The 20,038-nt window shown below is 38.7% G+C and overlaps 1 protein-coding gene across 2 annotated transcripts in view; it reads left to right on the top strand.

Annotated features, from left to right (window-relative positions):
• Window positions 1-18,897, top strand: part of LOC122560530 (actin-related protein 2/3 complex subunit 1A-B) — a 52,034-nt gene extending 33,137 nt beyond the window's left edge. For both annotated transcript variants that reach the window (XM_043711244.1, XM_043711243.1), the window contains 6 exons: window positions 505-612; window positions 5,627-5,839; window positions 7,611-7,686; window positions 8,437-8,630; window positions 15,921-16,011; window positions 18,483-18,897. In XM_043711244.1, coding sequence (XP_043567179.1) covers window positions 505-612; window positions 5,627-5,839; window positions 7,611-7,686; window positions 8,437-8,630; window positions 15,921-16,011; window positions 18,483-18,521 — 721 coding nt within the window. In that variant the 3' untranslated portion in view covers window positions 18,522-18,897. The remainder of the gene's footprint in view (window positions 1-504; window positions 613-5,626; window positions 5,840-7,610; window positions 7,687-8,436; window positions 8,631-15,920; window positions 16,012-18,482) is intronic.
• The last annotated feature ends 1,141 nt before the right edge of the window (window positions 18,898-20,038 follow it).

Here is a 20,038-nt window from a genome sequence, read left to right as displayed (position 1 = left end):
CATCATGTCTGCCCAACATGAGACCATGGTTTCCTACTGATTGTTTCATAAATAGTTCCTTTTGGATAATTTACAGCATATAAATTGTGTTGCTGCACAGCATCATGATTTGATATAGGTTTATGTCTGCAATTATTCAGAAGTTTTCTTGCATTCGCTTTCAAAGAAAGATGCTGAGCTCACATATGCTTTACTAATTGAGGGTAATTTACTTATTTACTAATCTCTGAGGCTGTTGTGGATCAAGTCTTCACGGCTTGCCCAGCACTAGCTAAAGTCTGGGAATTGAGCCTATCTGTCCTCTGGTCTTGGCTGTATCTTGCCCTCTTAAGTTATGTATTTTAAAATATTGAAGGCAATGGAATTCTGGCCACAGAGGGATTTCTAGACCCATGAATAGAACTTTCAAGGTTTTAATTTCATTTTTGGTAAAATTTATGCTCTATTTAAGCAAGAATGCATCTGCTAAGTGTTAACAAAATTAGCTGTAGTTCTCTGTCTTAGGTGGGTGAGTAAACACATCAAGAAGCCAATTCGTTCTACTATCCTTAGCCTCGACTGGCATCCCAATAATGTTTTACTGGCAGCAGGCTCGTGTGACTTCAAATGCAGGTGAGAGATGCTGCAGGTTGTATTTAAGATTTTTATATAACTTACTAATGTTAAAATTTGGCCAAATAATATAATACTGTACCAAAGTTTATTTCTTACAACTTCTTGTCTATGTTGAAGAAGCATATACTTATTTTCTATGAAAAGCTTTAAATGTAGATAACAATCCAATTTAAGAATCAAGTTTATGTCCCAAGTTTCGAGAGTCAAGTTTTGATTGTTATAATCACTTAACATTTTCCTTTAGGAGAAAAGATCATTCAGTCGCTAGAAATCTGAACAGTTTTGCTCTTGATGTCCATAGCAATTATGCAAGATTGAAATGATTCTACCATCATTGCAGCTTCTGCCTGCATTACAGGTTTTCCCTCCACAGTTATTTTATTGTCATCCTATTTCAGTTCTCTTTTCCTGTATGATTTCTAATTCTTTCTGTTCTTTATCTAATTCTCTCTCAAATATCATTGTCTGTTTCAGTAACCACTTCTCATACAATAAATATCTTCCTGGTCTCCCTGTTATTTTCTTGGCATAAACTTATCAGAGAGGAAATAACTCTTTCCATTACTCTTCAAACCCTTTCAAAGCTTTGAGTATTTCTATGAGATCCCTTTAAACTTCTCTGCTCCAGTGAATGCAACATAGTCATCAAACTAAATAATCTCATACTGTTACAATTTGTGAATACATAATGCACCATCTTATGGCCTGTTATAATTTCCCAATAGCATTCCCAAAGTGGCATAAATAATAGCTTCTACGATTTCACTAACAGCTGTATGTAAAGCTGAAACTTAAGTTTGGTTTCTTTCAGCCTATTATCCGTTATCCATAAATCTCTTGCTTCTTATGACTCTGTGACTCCTTCAGTCTGCTGAGAATCTAACAGTTCTACTGAGGTTTTTACAATATATGCTTCACATAATTTTCCATCTAATTGCTTAAGATTTCTTATTTCCTGAATTATGCCTCAAAGCATAATGATGAACATTAATTGCTGATTTAAACTCTTTGATTTTTTTTGCCATAATGTATACTACTGTGGAAGGTTTCCACTGTTTGAGGAATAAATAGGTTACAAAGGATAAATAGATGCTTTGAATTTTTCAAACAACATCTAATGTTGTGCATCACTTGATAATTATCTAATACAGTATTACCACTTACTTGAAAGTACATTAGATTGAGAAAGTATTATTTTATTTCTAATGAGCATTAGAAGTTAATATATTGAGTATCTTGAATGGAAAAGTGATAATAAAGTTAATAACTGAAATCTGTTACTTTAAATCTGAAATGAGACCAGAAAATGCAGTAAACAACCAACAGATCACATAGCATCTGTGGAAACTGAACAAAACAGCATTAACATTTCAAGTTGAGTTACCATCTTCCAGAACTGGAAATTGTTAAACCTACAGCAGGCTCTAAACAGAGACAGAGGAGGAAGGAACAAGAAAGAGGGTAACATATGACTGATTTAAATGACAAATTGAGATAGTAATGATACAACTAAAGAAACAAGATAGTTATAGGGATACACAACACGGAAGCAGACCCTTCGGTCAAACTTGTCCATGCCGACCAGATATCCTAAATAAATCTAGTCCCGTTTAGTCCATATTCACCTAAACTCACCCTATTCATGTACTCATCCAGATGCCTTTTAAATGTTGTAATTGTGCCAGCCTCCACCACTTCCTCTGGCAGCTTGTTCCATACACACACCACCTACTGTGTGAAAAAGTTGTCCCTTAGGTCCCTTTTAAATTGATTCTGCAGTAAATGGAGAAAGCAAAATTATTACCAACAGCTGCTGTCCAAATTGAATGTGGGGTTGCTTTCAACTTGAATTGAAAAAGTCATCAGCTTTGCTTCTAATTTCCACTCTTCCTCATGTTCACAAGACCCATCTCTGACATTTCCCTTCCTTAATGACTCTCTCCTTTTAGGATCATAGGCAATCAACTAATATTCATGGTAATCTGAATAACTCTCAGTTGCCTTCACTATACTTCCACTCACTCAGCTTTTATGCCATTCTTCCAGTTTCAGTGTCCTATATATCTGATCTGATGGCACCACCTTCTCTGAATGTGCTTCGCATAAGTCTTCCTGTTTCTTCACTAAAGATTTTCATTTCCTTCACTGTGGTTTACACCCCTCAGTAGTAGAAAGGGAGGACTGCAGATGATGGAGATCTGTGTCGAGAGTGTGGTGCTGGAAAAGCATAGCAGGTCAGGCAGCATCTGAGGAGCAGGGGAATTGACATTTCGGGCATAAGCCCAAGATGAAGAAGGGCTTATAACTGAAATGTTCATTCCCCTGCTCCTTGGATGCTGCCCGACCTGCTGTGCTTTTCCAGCACCCCACACTCAACCCCTCAGCAGTTTGCGTTCTATTTTTGGTACTTTTTTATGTCTTTCCTCGAAGATTGTGGTTTCCATAGAATTATGTAAAATGTGTAACACAGAAACAGACCATTTCGCCTGATTGATCGATGTCACTTATGCTCCATGTGAACTCACTCCTCCTCCTCCTCTTCTCACTTAACCTATACAAACTTCTTTTTTTGTCTCCCTCATTTTTTTAACTAGTTTCTCCTTATGCATTAGTTGTTTTATTTTCCTACTTGATCAGATAGTATGCACCATTCTTTAATTGATTTCATGTCAGCTTAATTACAAGTAGCAGTTACTGAAAGCAGAAAATAACACTAAATAACACAACTCATCCAGTTTGAACCACAGCTATGGATGAGTCCGCTTTTTTCATTTACACTTCTGGAATCATCTTTTTCTTTCTTTACTTGTCCCTTTACCATTTGGAGGCATAGAAGCAGCTAATTTGGTCAGGTAGGTTTGGGCTTCAAATCTAAGGAAGTGATATGTTGCCCTTAGACAGGGTCCAGAGGAAATTTGCAAGGATGATCCCAGGAATGAAGGGCTTGGTTGAGGAGTGGTTGAGGGCTCTGGGTTTGGAAGCATGAAAGGGATCTCATTGAAACTTAGAGTATTGAGAAGCCTGGATAAAGTGAATGTGGAGATGCTTCCACAAGTAGGAGAGACGAAGACCTGAGAGCACAGCTTCAGTGAAGGGACAACTCATTAGAACTGAAATGAAGAATTTCTCCAGTCAGTGTAGTGAATCTGTGGAATTCATTACCACAGAAGGCTGCACAGGCCAGGTCGTTGTGTGTTTAAGGCAGAGAGCTTCATGTTTAGTAAGGAGACCAAGGGTTACAGGGCTACTGGGTTGGGAAATATATCAGCCATGATAGAATAAGCAAACTCATCGGGACAAGTGGCCTAATTTCGCTGCTAAATCTTACGGTGTTATGTTGTGGTTTAAATTCCACACAAGCGTCCTCCTATTCCATTTATCTTAGCCTGCCCTTTAGCTCTTTATTTCTTTCTCCCTCCTGGAGACATTATAAGAAATTCCTCCTAAATTGTTTTTTAATCAACTCAAAATTATTTTCAATTTATGCCCCCTTTGTTGTGTTGGAATTCCATCTTTCACAAGACTTCACATTTGACATATCCTCCTCTACAATTTTTGCCACCTGCAGCATGACATTGTTGTGTTTAAGTATGTATTCAAAACCAGGACTGGCCAGAAAGATGATGGTGTTGGAAAAAGAGAATAATATTTTAAACTAGTTTTTCAATTTAAATGTTGACATTATAAAAGTTTATGATATGACTAAAATTAGTGCTTTGAGTTATCAAACAAATTATAGCATAAGAAATATTAAAGGGTTTTTAAGTTTTTATTTTAAAGTTTTAGAATTGGGAAAGTTTAAATTGTCCAGATACACAATGTTTAAGATTTAAATCAGCACAAGTCAGTTTCTCATGGTGTTGATCTCAGAGTCAAGGCAAAGCAAATTTCCTCCAGTGTTTTAGTGATGCTGTTGTTATTGAAACAGAAGGAAGCCATTCAAGCCTTTGTGTCTATACAGTCTTTCTGCAAGTGAATTGTGCTGCTGTAATTGTGACCGTGTTACAGCTGTAAAACAGGGAAGTTCCTGCTGAGAAACCTATATGGAGGAATGAGTAAATGCTGATATCCAAATAAGATGTGCACAACAAACTTAATATATTGTTGGTTATCAAGAGTCGGAAAAGATTAAATAGTAGCAACTAAATATTTTAACAGAAGTGACAAATTAATTTTGCAAATTTTTCATACAGGTATTGCTTTAATTTGACTTTTATGGGTTCTGATACCTTTAATCAGTGAAAACCAGTTTAACAGGTAATGTTAGTTGAAAATTTCTAAAAGCCCTTGCATAAGCACAGTGATCTCATACATTTTACCTGCTGACTTAAAGCAGGAATATTAACAACAATATAACACCTTTAAAGTAGTTATATTTTCCAGGATGCTTCACAGGCATTACAAAACAAAACTTGGCACTGAAACACTGGAGGGAGTCTACAGTGGTGGTAGTGAAGGAGTGTTGGGGCTGTCACTATATGTATGGAAACTGACCTTGTCATATTGGGTGATATCATTGAAAGGCAGCATTAGGTAAGAAAAAGGACATATAAGGGATAGGTCCTTGGGACACACCAAAGGATTTAGAAAAGAAGTTAGATGGGCAAGAAGAGAAACCCCTATGATTGTGTGACCACCTGTCTCAATGACTGTGTACAAGGATGAGGAAGGTTCATTTGCCTTTGTCACCAGGGTTGAAACCAGTCACCAGTATCATTTCTGGTATAATGGCAGGGGCATAATCCTAATTAAAAGGAACCAAACATGGAGTTCTAGGAAAGATGAGAATGAGATTTTAGGACCAATAGTACATTCAAAAGCAAGGATGCATTACAGTAAACACTTGCATTTTATGAGCACATTATTTTACAAGCAAATCTGACTTGCACCAAATACTTTGTAATGCATCAGTAGATTTTCTGATGCCATTTTACCTTTTATATGTCGATGCAGAATGTGATTAACCCTCCTTCAGCAATCCTTCTGACAATTCCATTTCTGTTTTCTTCAGAGTTTTTTCTGCTTACATCAAAGAAGTAGACACAAAGCCTTCTCCCACACCTTGGGGTTCCAAAATGCCTTTTGGACAAATGATGGCAGAATTTGGGGGTGCCGGTAGTGGTGGTTGGGTCCACAGTGTTTCTTTCTCTGCCACAGGAAATCGCCTGGCATGGGTCAGCCACGATAGCACTGTATCTGTTGTCGATGCTGCTAAAAATATGACGTAAGTGCCATTGTGTCTCTGATTTTCCAGTAAAAGAAGGATCGTACTCGCCTCCAAAACCATAATTTGAAGAATATTAACGACAGCAACAGAAAAATAGGCTTTGAATCTAAGCTTTTTTGTGAATCGCCACTTCTTTGACTTTTATTTCAGACATGCATAGCGATTTTGATACTTCGATACTGTAATTGTGTCCTGTAATGTCAATCTTGGCATCCTTCATAGTGTTTCATTGCATTGATTAATTGAGGTTACTTTGCATGTGATTGCAGGATTCAACTGTAGTCAAATTTGATATTATATTTGGCCTGTTATAATTCAGTTTGGCAATTATGGAAAGAAAATGTGTTTCTGCAAAGTAAATCTGCATTAATTGCACTGTTTGTTTTGAGTACAGAGGGTTATTATTCTTCCAGTTTCTGTGTTCCCAAACAAAGTATTGGAATTGATTTTGAATTGCGTTGTTGAATTTTACAGTTTGTTCATGTGTAATTCATGTTTGTACCACATGGTGTCAGTAGAATGCCTTGTAAACTCGCACAGCCTGTTGATGCCAGATATGAACTTGAAAAAGCAATTTTAATTTTATTTTTAACCCTTTAAGTAGGTTCTTCTTTCTTATTTACCTGTTTCTAAGCTGTTTAAAGTGTCAACTTAAACCCAAGAGTCATTCCATTCTGAACAATAGTCAATGCAGCTTCAGCATTGACGTTAAATAATTGTGCCGCAGGCTAGAAAATTGACAGTCTGTCTTTTAGTATTGTTCCTAGGATCTGTAAGGTTACTATAAAATCTCATCTTCCAAATCTTTGTAATGATGCAATTTTAGTAAGTGACATCACTTGAGTGGTGGGCAGAGAATGAGATTCTGCTTCAAGAGTCTCCATCTCATTGATGGTGATGATTAAAGTTAACTTTATTTTTAAATTAAAATATTTGACAGGAATATAACTTTGTTCAATACAAGCAAGACAACTTTTTTGCCATCTGTATGCAATCACAGAGCTTAGTACTCCAAAGATGTACAGCATAGATGAATTGGCCCTGGTAAATTGCCCATAGTGTTCGGGGATATGTAGGTTAGATGCATTAGTCAGGGGAAATGTAGAGTAATAAGGTGGGGAATGAGGCTGGGTGGGTTACTCTTCGGAGGGTCGATGTGGACTTGTTGGGCCAAATGGCCTGTTTCAACACGAGGCATTCTCTGATTCTATTAAAACAGAATCACATTAACAGACTCTTAATATGAGACTGATCTGTTTGGTTCAATGCTGAAATTAAAGAAATGTCAATTCGGTCCTTTATTATATTTTCCTAGTGTAGTGTAGTCATATAAACTGGCAAGTGCCTGTTGTGTCCTGAATTACCTAAGATCGACTGAAAGTGGTTTGACTGTCTACGTTTATCTTCAATTCCTCTTGATTAGAGACAGGAGAAAAAACAACCAGAGCTTCTGCTCCTGAACACACCAGTGACCTCAGTAGGAAAATATGCATGTGTGTATGCCTAGCAAAAAGCAGAATGTTAACCTTGTGATGCTTTCCTTAGCTGAACAATCAACTAGTACATCCTACCTGGCTGCACTGTTATCACAGGATTAGCCATGTCCTCAGATTGCTATCATAATAAGGGCTTGTACCTTCAGGAGAAAAGTTAGGTGAATGGTTTTAGCTAAAATGGTGTTAATTCTTTCAGATGGAGAATAGAAGGGAAATAGATGATTAACTACTGGTTAAGGAAGCATATAAGTGAATTGTATCTTTTTTTATAGGGTTTCTCAAACGAAGACCGAATTTCTTCCTCTCTTGAGTGTGATTTTTGTCTCTGAGAATAACATAGTGGCAGCAGTGAGTACAACCTGATTTCATGATACAAACATCTGAGAATGATTCAAGCTTCTACATTGTATAATCGCACACTGTCTTAAAAGTCTTGAGTATAGTCTTTGCCAGCATGTCCACTTTTTCGTACTGAGATATCAAAGTTGGAGTGAGGATCCAATCTGACACTGATAAATCAAAGGAAAATTATATCCCTTAGGGTATACAACTCATCACTGTTCCCTGGACCAGGGAGGAAGGCGGCGAGGATGAAGAGATTTAGCCTGTTGTATTATTAGGAGAAGTGAACATCATGTATCATGTCATTTCATATCATATAGGGTGTTTGATTTGCACTCGGCCAGGATGTCACCCATGACAAGTCCAGTGACAGTTTTGTCTAGGCTTCCACATTACTATTTACAACCAAAAGGCTATAACCATTTGGGATACCTTATCCCAGTGCAGATGAAAGCCTTTACATCTAATGTGAGAAAACTAAGGAAGAGGAGGAAGGTAAAGCACTGTGATCCCACTAGCAGTATTGCTTGTCGATGCTCTCTTTAAAGTAAGTTTGTTGAACATGAATATTTTAAGTGTGTATCAAATTGACCTGACTGTTTTTAATAAGATTCTACTTGCTTTACTGAACACAGATTAAAGTAAATTCATGTGTTAGCACAGAGGATCTAATTTTGGATTCTAAAATAGTGCACATTTGTCCATGCTAAGCATAACATTGGATAGCTTGTTCTACAGCTTTCTGTGTCTCTGTAGGGCCATGATTGCTGTCCGATGCTGTTCATGTATGATGATCGTGGTTCTTTGACCTACATTTCCAAGCTAGACATTCCAAAGCAGAGCATTCAGCGCAACATGTCTGCCATGCAGCGCTTCCACAATCTGGATAGAAGGGCAACCACAGAGGATCGAAATACCACGCTTGAGACTCTCCACCAGAACAGTATCACGTAAGTTTGAGAAAGTCAAGTTAACAGTTTTGCAACCAAACTCCCTTGAAGCCCCATTTGCATATAATATTTTGTTGAGCTGAGTTTTCAATAGTGCTTGTCAAAATACATTTAATTTAAAAAGTGGATAGAACTCTGTGGGAAGCTAGGGAAGTGATTGCTGGGCCCCTTGCTGAGATATTTGTATCATCAATAGTCACAGGTGAGGTGCCGGAAGACTTAGGTTGGCTAACGTGGTGCCACTGTTTAAGAAAGGTGGTAAGGCCAAGTCAGGGAACTATAGACCAGTGAGCCTGACATCGGTGGTGGGCAAGTTGTTGGAGGGAATCCTGAGGGACAGAATGTACATGTATTTGGAAAGGCAAGGACTGATTAGGGATAGTCAACATGGCTTTATGTGTGGGAAGTCATGTCTCACAAACTTGAGATTTTTGAAGAAGTAACAAAGAGGATTGATGAGGACAGAACAGTGGACATGATTTAAGTGGACTTCAGTAAGGCATTCAACAACGTTCCCCATGGGACACTGGATAGCAAGGTTAGATCTCATGGAATACTGGGAGATCTAGCCATTTGGATACAGAACTAGCTCAAAGATAGAAGACAGAGGGTGGTGGTGGAGAGTTGATTTTCAGACTGGTGGCCTGTGACCAGTGGAGTGCCACAAGGATCAGTGCTAGGTCCACTATTTTTCATCATTTATCTAAATGATTTGGATGTGAGCATAAGAGGTATAGTTAGTAAGTTTGCAAATGACACCAAAATTGGAGGTGTAGTGGACAGTGAAGAGGGTTACCTCAGATTACAATGGGATCTTGATCAAATGGGCTAATGGGCTGCGAAGTGGCAGATGGAGTTTAATTGAGATAAATGTGAGGTGCTGCATTTTGGGAAAGCAATTCTTAGCAGGACTTATACACTTAGTGGTAAGGTCCTAGGGAGTGTTGCTGATCAAAGAGACCTTGGAGTGCAGGTTCATAGCTCCTTGAAAGTGGAGTCGCAGGTAGATAAGACAGTGAAGATTATGTTTGGTATGCTTTCCTTTATTGGTCAGAGTATTGAGTACAGGAGTTGGGAGGTCATGTTGCAGCTGTACAGGACATTGGTTAGGCCACAGTTGGAATATTGCGTGCAATTCTGGTCTCCTTTCTATCAGAACGATGTTGTGAAACTTGAAAGGGTTCAGAAAAGATTTACGAGGATATTGTCAGGATTGGAGGATTTGAGCTAAACGGAGAGGTTGAATAGGTTACAGCTGTTTTCCCTGGAGCATTGAAGGCTGAGGGGTGACCTTATAGAGGTTTATAAAATCATGAGGGCATGGATATGATAAATGGACAAAGTCTTTTCCCTGGTGTGGGGGAGCTCAGAACTAGAGGGCATAGGTTTAGGGTGAGCGGGGAAATATATAAAAGAGACTTAAGGGGCAACCTTTTCACACAGAGGGTAGCACATGTATGGAATGAGCTGCCAGAGGAAGTGGTGGAAGCTAGTACAATTGCAACATTTAAGAGGCATCTGGATGAGTATATGAATAGGAAGGATTTGGAAGGATATGGGCCGGGTGCTGGCAGGTGGGACTAGATTGGGTTGAGATATTTGGTCGGCCTGGACAGGTTGGACCAAAGGGTCTGTTTCCATGCTGTACATCTCTATGACTCTAAGTGCTTATAGGTCCTAATAAAGGCAAAATACTTGATGCTGGAAACTAAGGTCATCTTCACATTCTGATGGGTCATATTGGGCTCTAGATATTAACTCTGTGTGTTTCTCTCTCCCCATACTGCCTGACCTCCTGAGTATCTCCTCCATCCCCTGTGAAATGTTTATAGGCGTTTTATGGTTCGGAAATGTCATCTCCAGCAGTTTGACGAGTTCCTTGCCAGATGGATGGCACAGTGGCTCAGTGGTTAGCACTGCTGCCTCACAGCACCACAGGTTGGATTCCCGCCTTGGTCGACTGTCTGTGTGAAGTTTGCATATTCTCCCTGAGTCTGCATGAGTTTCCTCAGGGTGCTCCGGTTTCCTCCCACAGTCCAAAAGAGATGTGCAGGTCAGGTGAATTGGCCATGCTAAATTTCCCATAGTGTTAGCTGCATTAGTCAGGGGTATATATTTCAGGTAGGGGAGTGGGTCTGGATGGGTTACTCTTTGGAGAGTTGGTGTGGACTTGTTGGGTCAAAGGGCCTGTTTCCATACAGTAGGGAATCTAACCTAATCAGCTAGAACACCTCACTTCAATTATGTTGAGTTTCACCTGTTCTTATTGCTGCTCCAGCTCAGCAGAGCCCATGAGATGGCAACAAGCAAAATACAACATTGACTCATTTATCTCCACGTGGAACTGATACCTAGCAATATTGGCATTACTGTATTAAAATGGAGCAGATTGTGTTATCCGTCTTTTTTCTGCTAGTTGGATTATAATGTATATTGCGATAGGAAGACAGATGGGAGAAATGACAGAAATTTAAAGGGACGACTGAGATTACCAAAAGAAAGGGTTTTCTAACTTGAATTCTGAACTTCTTAAATAGAATTGTGTTTATTTAATGCTTAAACTTCTTATTTTGTGGATTTACCCAAATTATCAGTGTCCATTATCATGATCATCGGTTCTCTGCTTGCAGGCACTCTCAGTGCCATAACGTCCAGTATAAGTAGGGTAAGGAGACAAGTCCTGAATCCAACTGAACTGAAACGGGAACAAAAAAAGGAATTGCTGGAAAAGCTCAGCAGATCTGGCGACATCTGTGGAGAGAAATCAGACTTAATTCTGGTTGCGAGGAAGGGTCACATTGGATCTGAAATGTTAACTCTGATTTCCCTCCACAGATGCTGCCAGACCTCCTGAGCTTTCTGTTTTTGGTTCTGATTGACAGCATCCACAGTTTGATCAGTTGGCTCCAATCTGATCCATACCAGTCAACCAACCAGCTCGATTAATCAGTCCCCTAACGAGTCTGACCTTTGCATGCATATTTTCATTCCAGAGCTGAGTAGTGATACTAATGGTTCCAATTTTCTTTCCATCACATTATTGATCAGGAATCTCTGCTTTCGTTCTTGCAATTGGTGAATGTTGGAAGTTGATACTCAATCAGTTTAGCCATGTTACAAGCATACATTCCTTAGCCATTAAATCCTGGAGTGAGGCTTGAATCTGAGCTTCTAGCTCAGACATGGGTATGCTATCCATTACGTCAATAAACATTTGCATGTAGAAATGTATAGCAAAGTTTCAAATTTATTTTTAAAAACTTAAGTTTTGCAAAAATATGCAGACTGAAATCTTTGCAATTTTTATGGTTAACTTTTTTGATGAGCAAACAACCAGATCTGAGTCATAGGAAGGTGAGTGCTCAATTGTTGTGATCTTTACTTCTGTTCCAAGATATGTTTGTAAGACCAATATTCAGGCACCCAATGTCATAAGTGGTATGGATTTCAAATGCTAGCAGACAAAACAAACGATTATTTGTACAAGAAGCAGTTTCAAGTCAATTTTTTAAGTTGAAACTTAATTTTTGGAATTTACTAAACACCTTTGAGGTTCTGTAACCAAGTCATTTTTTCCGTGAGGAGCTGGTTGTGATTGAATCCATGGAGAATTAACTGGATTGACAGGAATGTATTGGATGACACTACAGTTCTTTCCTATTCCATTTTTCTAACTGAAGTACTAGAGAGATTTAGACAAACCCCGTGAATCCATTTTCGATCTCTAGCTTTTACCTGTAATTGGATGCATGAAAAAGGTTTTAGGGGAATCAATTAACTTTTTCTGATGTTCAACGTGCTGGTCCAGGACCATGATGATTGAATTCTAAGTGGCATTAACAATAGTAGGCATTGGCTGCAATATAAAAATATAAAATGTGTGCAGTACAAAAGGAAGATGAAAAATACATATCTTAAAGAGCAGGATTTAAAGTGAAACTACTGTTGTTTTATTAATACCTTGCCTTGCATCTTCAACTGTAGCGAATATTGTAGCTCTAAAAGTTTTTGGTGTCCAGATATTTCTGTCAGATGTTTGTTGCCATAAGGTATTTTGTCCGTAGCGAGAGAGTTCTTCAGTCACCTATCTATCCCCCTTCTCTGTCAAAGGCTGGTCCATGAAATACAGGCTTGTTTGCGCATTTGTATAATTGAGTTCATTCTTTCCAAGCTTAGTTATTGCAGGTAATATCCTTCATCTCCAATATATGAAGGGAGATAAAGATTTCTTTAAGACTAACTGGCTGGGGTTTGTGTCTTTTAATGAAAGTGTTTTGTTTTTGTTCCATGTTTATTTTGTGAAGCTTGACTACTGTGTGGTCAGCTAATTGCTGTAACAATTTTAAGTCTCTGTTTTTCTTCCTTAAAACCGTCTTCATCCGTGAAGGTCCCAGGTATTAAAATCAAATGGTGGAATTCAAAAAGCAGTCCCATATTTTATCACTAGAGTGAAGCTGTTTTGTTCATCTTTCATCATCTAGCTTAGTGTTAATCTTTGCAGCATTATATGCCTTTTCATTCAATTTCATACCAACTTTAAGATCCTTTGTTAACCACAGATTTATCCTTCTCTGAATCTTTCTTTCTCAATGAAATCTATCTTTTGGAATGGGACTCAGCCATTCAGTTTTTCGAGCCTCCTCTGCCTTTCAATGAGATTATGCTGATCTGTGGCCTAACTCCATTTCCTTGCATTTGGCCTATACTCCTTTAATACTTTTGCTTAACAAAAGTTGACTTATTTCAGATTTGACATTAACTGATTGCACGTCAACTGCCATTTGTGGCAGAGTTCTTCACCCTTTGTGTGTAAAATTGCTTCCTAACATCTCTTGTGCACAGTTTACCCCTAATTCACACTGTCCTCTAGTTCTAGAATATCCAAGCAATGGAAACAATTTATCTATCCTGACTTTTCCTGTTAATATAGTCATAGAGCTGTGCACCCTGGAAGCAGACTCTTCAGTCCAACTCATCCCTGCTGACCAGGTATCCTAAATTACTCTGGTCCCATTTGCCAGCCTTTGGCCCATATCCCTCTAAACCCTTCCTATTTGTGTACCCATCCAGATGCCTTTTAAATGTTGTAATTGTACCAGCCTCCACCACTTCCTTCGGCAGCTCATTCCACACCTACACCACCCTCTGCAAGAAAAAGTTGCCCCTTAGGTCCCTTTTAAATCTTGCCCCTCTCATCTTAAACTTGTGCCTTCTAATTTTGGACTCCACTTCCCTGGGGAAAAGACCTTGGCTATTCACACTATCCATGCCCCTTATGTTTTTATAAACTTCTACAAGGTCACCCATCAGTCTCTGATGCTCCAGGCAAAATAGCCCCGGACTCTTCCTATAGCTCAAATCCTCCTACCCTGGTAACATTCTTGTAAATCTTTTCTGAATCCTTTCAAGTTTCACAACATTCTTGCTGTAGCTGGGAGACCAGAATTGAACACACAAGTGGCCTAACCAATGTCCTAGAGCAGCCGCAGCATTGCCTCCCAACTCCTATATTCAGTGCACTATAAAGGCAAGCATGCCAAGAAGTCTTCCTCACTATTCTGTCTACCAGCGACTCTACTTTCAAGGAACTATGAACCTGCATCCAAGGTCTTTTGTTCAGGAGCACTCTGCAGGACCTTGCTCTGGTTTGCCTTACTAAAATGCAGCACCTCACATTTAACTAAATTAAACTCCATCTGCCACTTTTCAGCCCATCTGATCAAGATCCTGTTATACTCTGAGGTAACCTTCACTGTTTGCTACATCACCAATTTTGGTGTCATCTGCAAACTGATAAACCATATCTCCAATATCTTGAAGACTTTGATCAGATCACCCCTTAACCGTTGAAATTCCAGAGAAACCAGGTCTAATTTTGCAGGGGCATGGCTAGAGCACATGGCTTGCCTGGTCAGAGTAGAGAAAGCTGCATTGAGCTCCAGTCAGACGGCATCCGAGAAGCAGGATGCTGTCTGACGGGCTGTCCTTCCTAAGGTGTGGAACCCAGATCTGGTGTTAGTACTGCAGGTGGGATCTAACCAGGTTCTTATGTAGCTGCAGCATAACTTCACCATCCTTATACTCCAGTCCTTGTGATATAAAGGTCAGCATTTTATTAGCTTGCTTGACTTTTTTTGCACCTGCTTGTGACATTTTAAAGATCCATGCACTTGAACTCCCAAGCTCTTTAGACATCTACTGTATTTAACATCATACCATATAGAAAGTACCCCAATCTATCATTTCTCGGTCCAAAATGGATATAACCTTACACTTACTTACATTGAACTCCATTTGTCATAATTTTGCATTTACTTAGTCTAGCAATATCCCTTTGTAATTTTATGCTATCATCTACACTGTCTACAATGCCACCTAACTTTGTTTTATCAGCAAATTTGGATGTATGACTTTCTCTGCCATTATCTAAGACGTTAATAAATCATGTATAATTGAGGACCTAACGCAGATGCTTGCGGGACACCACTAGTCATGTCCTGCTAATTTGAGTACCCATTATCCCTACTTTCTGTCGCCTACCACTCAACCAATTTTCCAGCCATGTCAATAATTTACCCTCAATTCTGCAGGCTTCTATCTTAGTTAACAGTCAGTTATGTGGGACTTCATCAAATGTCTTCAGCAAATTCATATACACAATGTTCATAGACATTCCCCCGTCCACTACTCTCCAAAAGTAAAACTAAGATTTAGACATGACCTACCCGTCATGAATCCATGCCGGCTGTCCCCGATTAATTGAACATTTTCAAGGTGTTCAGTTACCCCATCTCTTGAAATGTCTACCACGGTGTATACATTTTTTATCTATTTCCCAGATCACATTAAAAAATGTGAGGGCACAGTTGGCTAATTATCTTTATTTAAAAGTTTACAAAACTAATTTAGGGCTCAAGTTTTTCAACCTTAATTAAATATATTAGTCTATGCAGCAGTGAAACAAACTATCTTTCGTTCTGAGAATATTAATTAATCCTATCTCATTGCACATTTTTATGTCTAAAATACTCTGCTAGTTAGTTCGTGTTGTATAATTCACAGTAACTTAATAGATTGGGTTAGATAAGGTGAGATGAGATGTGACATCACTTTGGAACATTACTACTATATGGATTTGTTGAATGGCTGGGGTTTTTGCTTTGTGCCCAAATGTAACATCAAGCCCACTATGTCGGAAGTAAAAAAAAACAGCTATTTGTAGATTCCTGATTTTTAACTGGACTGAAAAGTGTGTGTTATTTCTTTTGAATTCTGTTATTCTCTCCCCAGCCAAGTCTCGCTATATGAAGGTGATAAACGAGATTGTCGGAAGTTTTGCACTACTGGTATTGATGGCGCAATGACAATTTGGGATTTGAAGGTGAAGTCATGTTTATTTCAAGTAGTGTCGATTCTAACCACGTAAGGAATGTTCATAAGCAGTTTACAATGCGTGCATTTTTAAAAAACTCATGCAGTTGGAGTTGATACGAAAAACATTTCAAATGCACTGTTACCAGTTTCTTCAGAATTGCACTAAACTTTAGCGACTTGGACTGATTTAACAAGTGTCGGGTATTAACCTTAAAATTGTGTTGCCATCCTTGACACACTAAGCATCCAACTTTTGTGTAGGGTTCTTTTTCACTTGAATCAAGTTTGTCTTGTGCCCAAGATCTTAAAACAGACAGACAGTGTTGAAAATGTATCCATTACAGCTGTTAAAGGATAGAAAAGAACTGCTTGGCATTCTGACAAGTATATTTTGGAGAATAGCTGAGAGATTGAAATGTTTCGAATAATAACTTCTTTGAAGTAAAAATGGAGTGAAGAAAGGTGGACTGTCTTTAGACAGTCCGAAAGCACTTTGGAGCAAGTTGCTTACTTTGGTGCTTTTAACATTTGTTTTGTAGGCAAACATAGCCATCAGTTCATTCACAGAATCCCTCGAGCAGTTATAAAACAGTCTAATTAATCAATTTAGATGATGGTTGACTAGGCAGTTCACTGTTCCCCTCTGGTACTGAGCTTTGCAGTGCCATGAAATCTTTTGCATTACCTGACAAGCAGGCATGGCCTCAAATCAATTACCGTCTCAAGTACAACCTGGCCCCTCTGTACTTTAGTATCACTTATCAACTTGGTATGTGTTCACAAATCTTTTGTGTGGGTCTTGACCTTGTAACTTGACTGCGAGTGTGATCACTAATCAAAGAGATGAATTAAAAGTATCAGAAAAGGCACAGATTACTCTGTCTAAACACACAGGCAACTTCTGAAAGGACAAGAATTAATATTTAAGCCACAAGTCTGATTTTTTGTGTCCCCTATGGTGATTAGTTTGCTGATTTAGGGTTGAGGCGAATAACTTCCCTACAAAGGGAGGGAGATTTGTTTAAAATGTTGAGGTTCACTTTAATTGTAAGACCTAAATCATTTACAATTATAGATGGATTTAAAAGAGCCAATTGATTAGTTAAAGACGCATTCCTGGGACGGATGTTTTCACAAGTTTACAGAATTTGTTTATCATAACCAGTATGAAAGAAATAAAAGTAGTCTTTTCAGCCTATCCGTGTTTAGGACATCAATTCGCAACACTGGTTTGGCTGGGGGCAGGAGCCCTGTACCTCTGACTGAAATTCTTCTGTCTTAGATCTTCATTGTTGTGCATTGAACCATTAAAACCCAAACCTTATTAACACTTAGTAAACACCACTTTCTGTGCATGATCAAAAACATCTTGAATGCTAATTGAACTGTTTATGTATGAATAAGCCATAGTCATCATTGGTTTGGCTAGCTAGCTAGACTATGCATATTTCCTGATTAGTTTATTTAAAAGTACTCATCATCTTCATATCACTTTCTACTATTTCCTTATTTTTTTTTAATATGCTGATGCTTTGTTTTGTAAGATCATCTCTTTTTATAACAACTTGTGCCTCTTACCTTACCAATTCTATGTTTCTTTACCAAGACAATGTGCCGCCATACTGATATGTTGAGTTAGATTATATTGTATCATCGCTGACTGATTAATTATCATCCCAAATGATGCATGTGAATTTTCTCCAAAGTCTATTAATTTTCCTTACCTGCAAGAACCATGTGAAACCACAATAATTGTTAATACTTAAAACAAAGCTCAAACTTTCAAGACAGAGGAATACATGGTAGTCTATTATGTACATTACCACTTTAAAACACAGCTGTTTCTTTGAGTAAAAGCCTTTTTACCCCAGAGCACCTAAGTTTGTTTCAGCTTGAACATCCATTAAAGCAAAGCCCTTAATATGACCTGGCCCAAATAGTTTTCATTCCTACTGAGTCTATAATAAGTAGCCACAATTCAGCAAAATATAGAATAATTCTTCATTTGCTTAATCAAGTCATAATTATTTGTTATTAGAAAATAACTCAATCCTACAATTGGAGCAAGTCCAAATGGATTTGGTGGAGACCAGAAGGCAGATCTAATGATTTTATGGGCAACTATCCAGTAGTATCATTGGAATGCTGAAGTATACTTGAGGGACTGTAAATATTGTAAATACATAATTGATAAGAGACTATATTGGGGAGGGATTCATTTAGATTTCAGTGTTGATTCAGAAATCAAGTGACAGTTCAGGTTGCAGATATAATCATTAAGCTTCATTCTTTGAGCTGTTACATCTTTAACTTGTATGCTATACTGCTGACCTACTCATCCCTCTCTTCAAATTAGGATTCCCTCACCACAGGCAGATTTTATACTCTGAATTTTGTGCTTCCTTCTTCAACAATTTTATTTGGCTGTTCTTGTCTGCTGCAACCTTGCACTTACTTTGAACTCTTATTTGCTTTCAGTCTCTGGAATCCTCATTCCAAGGTGTGCGAATCATGTGAACAGAAGTCCTTGTGATCTAGCAAGACAAAACACATGAGAAAAGAAGAGCTTCCCCCCTGCCCTCCCAGCAGCAGCTGACCAGAGGCTGGTGAGAAAATCCTCAAAAGGAAATCAGGAAAGGCACTGAAAAATACTGAAATCAATGCTCCACCGCTTTATCATTCTGGGAATTGTTTTTTTTTGTTTCGTTTTTAAAGGAATTGGTTTGAAGTGGGTTCTTTTTTTCCTTTTTTCTTAGCTAAAGCTGCCTTCAAAGCAGTTTCTACGGCATTCTGAGGGACATGCCCTAATAAGGGTGATTATGTACACTAATTTAAGGGGACTTTTATGTAGTGTGTCTGCTAGAAAATAAACACTACAAAACTTGGCTGTTAATGTGCCTCTTTTTTTAACCATTTAAATGTTGCAAATGCAATAAGTTGCTGAAGAAGCAGTTGAAGGAAGTGTGCTTGTTTCTGGAGAATGATATATATACTCGTGTTAAAGAGGTGAGTACTGTACTGTCAGAGTACAAAGTATAACATGATGTGCCTGGTGATGGGTGATTCAATATCCTATTAACCTGATATTCGAGTGTGTGGATCTACAGAACTATAGGGCACAATCTGATAGTTTATTATTGGAATCTGGAGAGAACCAACCTGACATCCTTCCACTGTACTTCAAATGTCCTCATGCTAGTGCTCTAATGAATATCATAATCCTGGTTTGTATACCAGCAGAAGGCTTTCCAGTGAAAATGATACCTATGAGAATTTTCTAGTGGCTGAATTTGGAAACTATGTCGCAGATCTTCTGATCGGTGGATTACCTTTGCAACAGAACAGCCAGCAATTAGGTGTCAGAGCCATGTAGAGGTTCTGAGACAGCTGACACTGCAAGAATTGCCTGGAAAGTTGACATTTTTTGTGGGCAGTTACCCAGCATCTGAAATCTCCGAAAATATCCACAACTCTGGGTTAGAGTCCGATACATCAGGTGGTTCTATGTTTTTGTGATAGTAATTCAGGAAGAAAAAGGAATTAAAACCTGCTCCAACTGCTGGGTGACTATAAAACTGAACTGACCTAGCAAGATATTTCTCCTACATGCACATGTGCGCACGCCCACACACACACACACACACGCACAAACACAAAACTGCTTCGCCCAACTACCAAAACTCACTTGGAAACTGAATTCCCAGGAAACCCAGACTGTCTAGACCTAACACTTCGCCGAAACCCAATGTCCTCAAACGAGACTTGACTTCCCCGAACCCACCTATGTACCCATCATCCACCTACCTTGCAGCTCCAGCACCAGTATTCCTCAGCAACTTGTTACCCTTACCCCACCTGGCACCCTACATCCTGAGAAAAGGGGCCATGGTCTCAGTTTTGACCAGTTGTCTGCAAGGATTCCTGGATTCCTCTATGCTGTTTTGGTTCAGAAAGCTCCTGACCTGGAAGTTGAACTGAAAACTGCAAAGGTAAGAGGGCAACATTTAGTCTGATCTAGGTTGGCAATGGAGGTC

This window comes from Chiloscyllium plagiosum, chromosome 21 (genome assembly GCF_004010195.1).
Source record: "Chiloscyllium plagiosum isolate BGI_BamShark_2017 chromosome 21, ASM401019v2, whole genome shotgun sequence".
NCBI classification, from domain to species: domain Eukaryota; kingdom Metazoa; phylum Chordata; class Chondrichthyes; order Orectolobiformes; family Hemiscylliidae; genus Chiloscyllium; species Chiloscyllium plagiosum.
The sequence above is the reverse complement of the archived record's forward strand: the minus strand, read 5'-3'. Positions and strand labels throughout refer to the sequence as shown.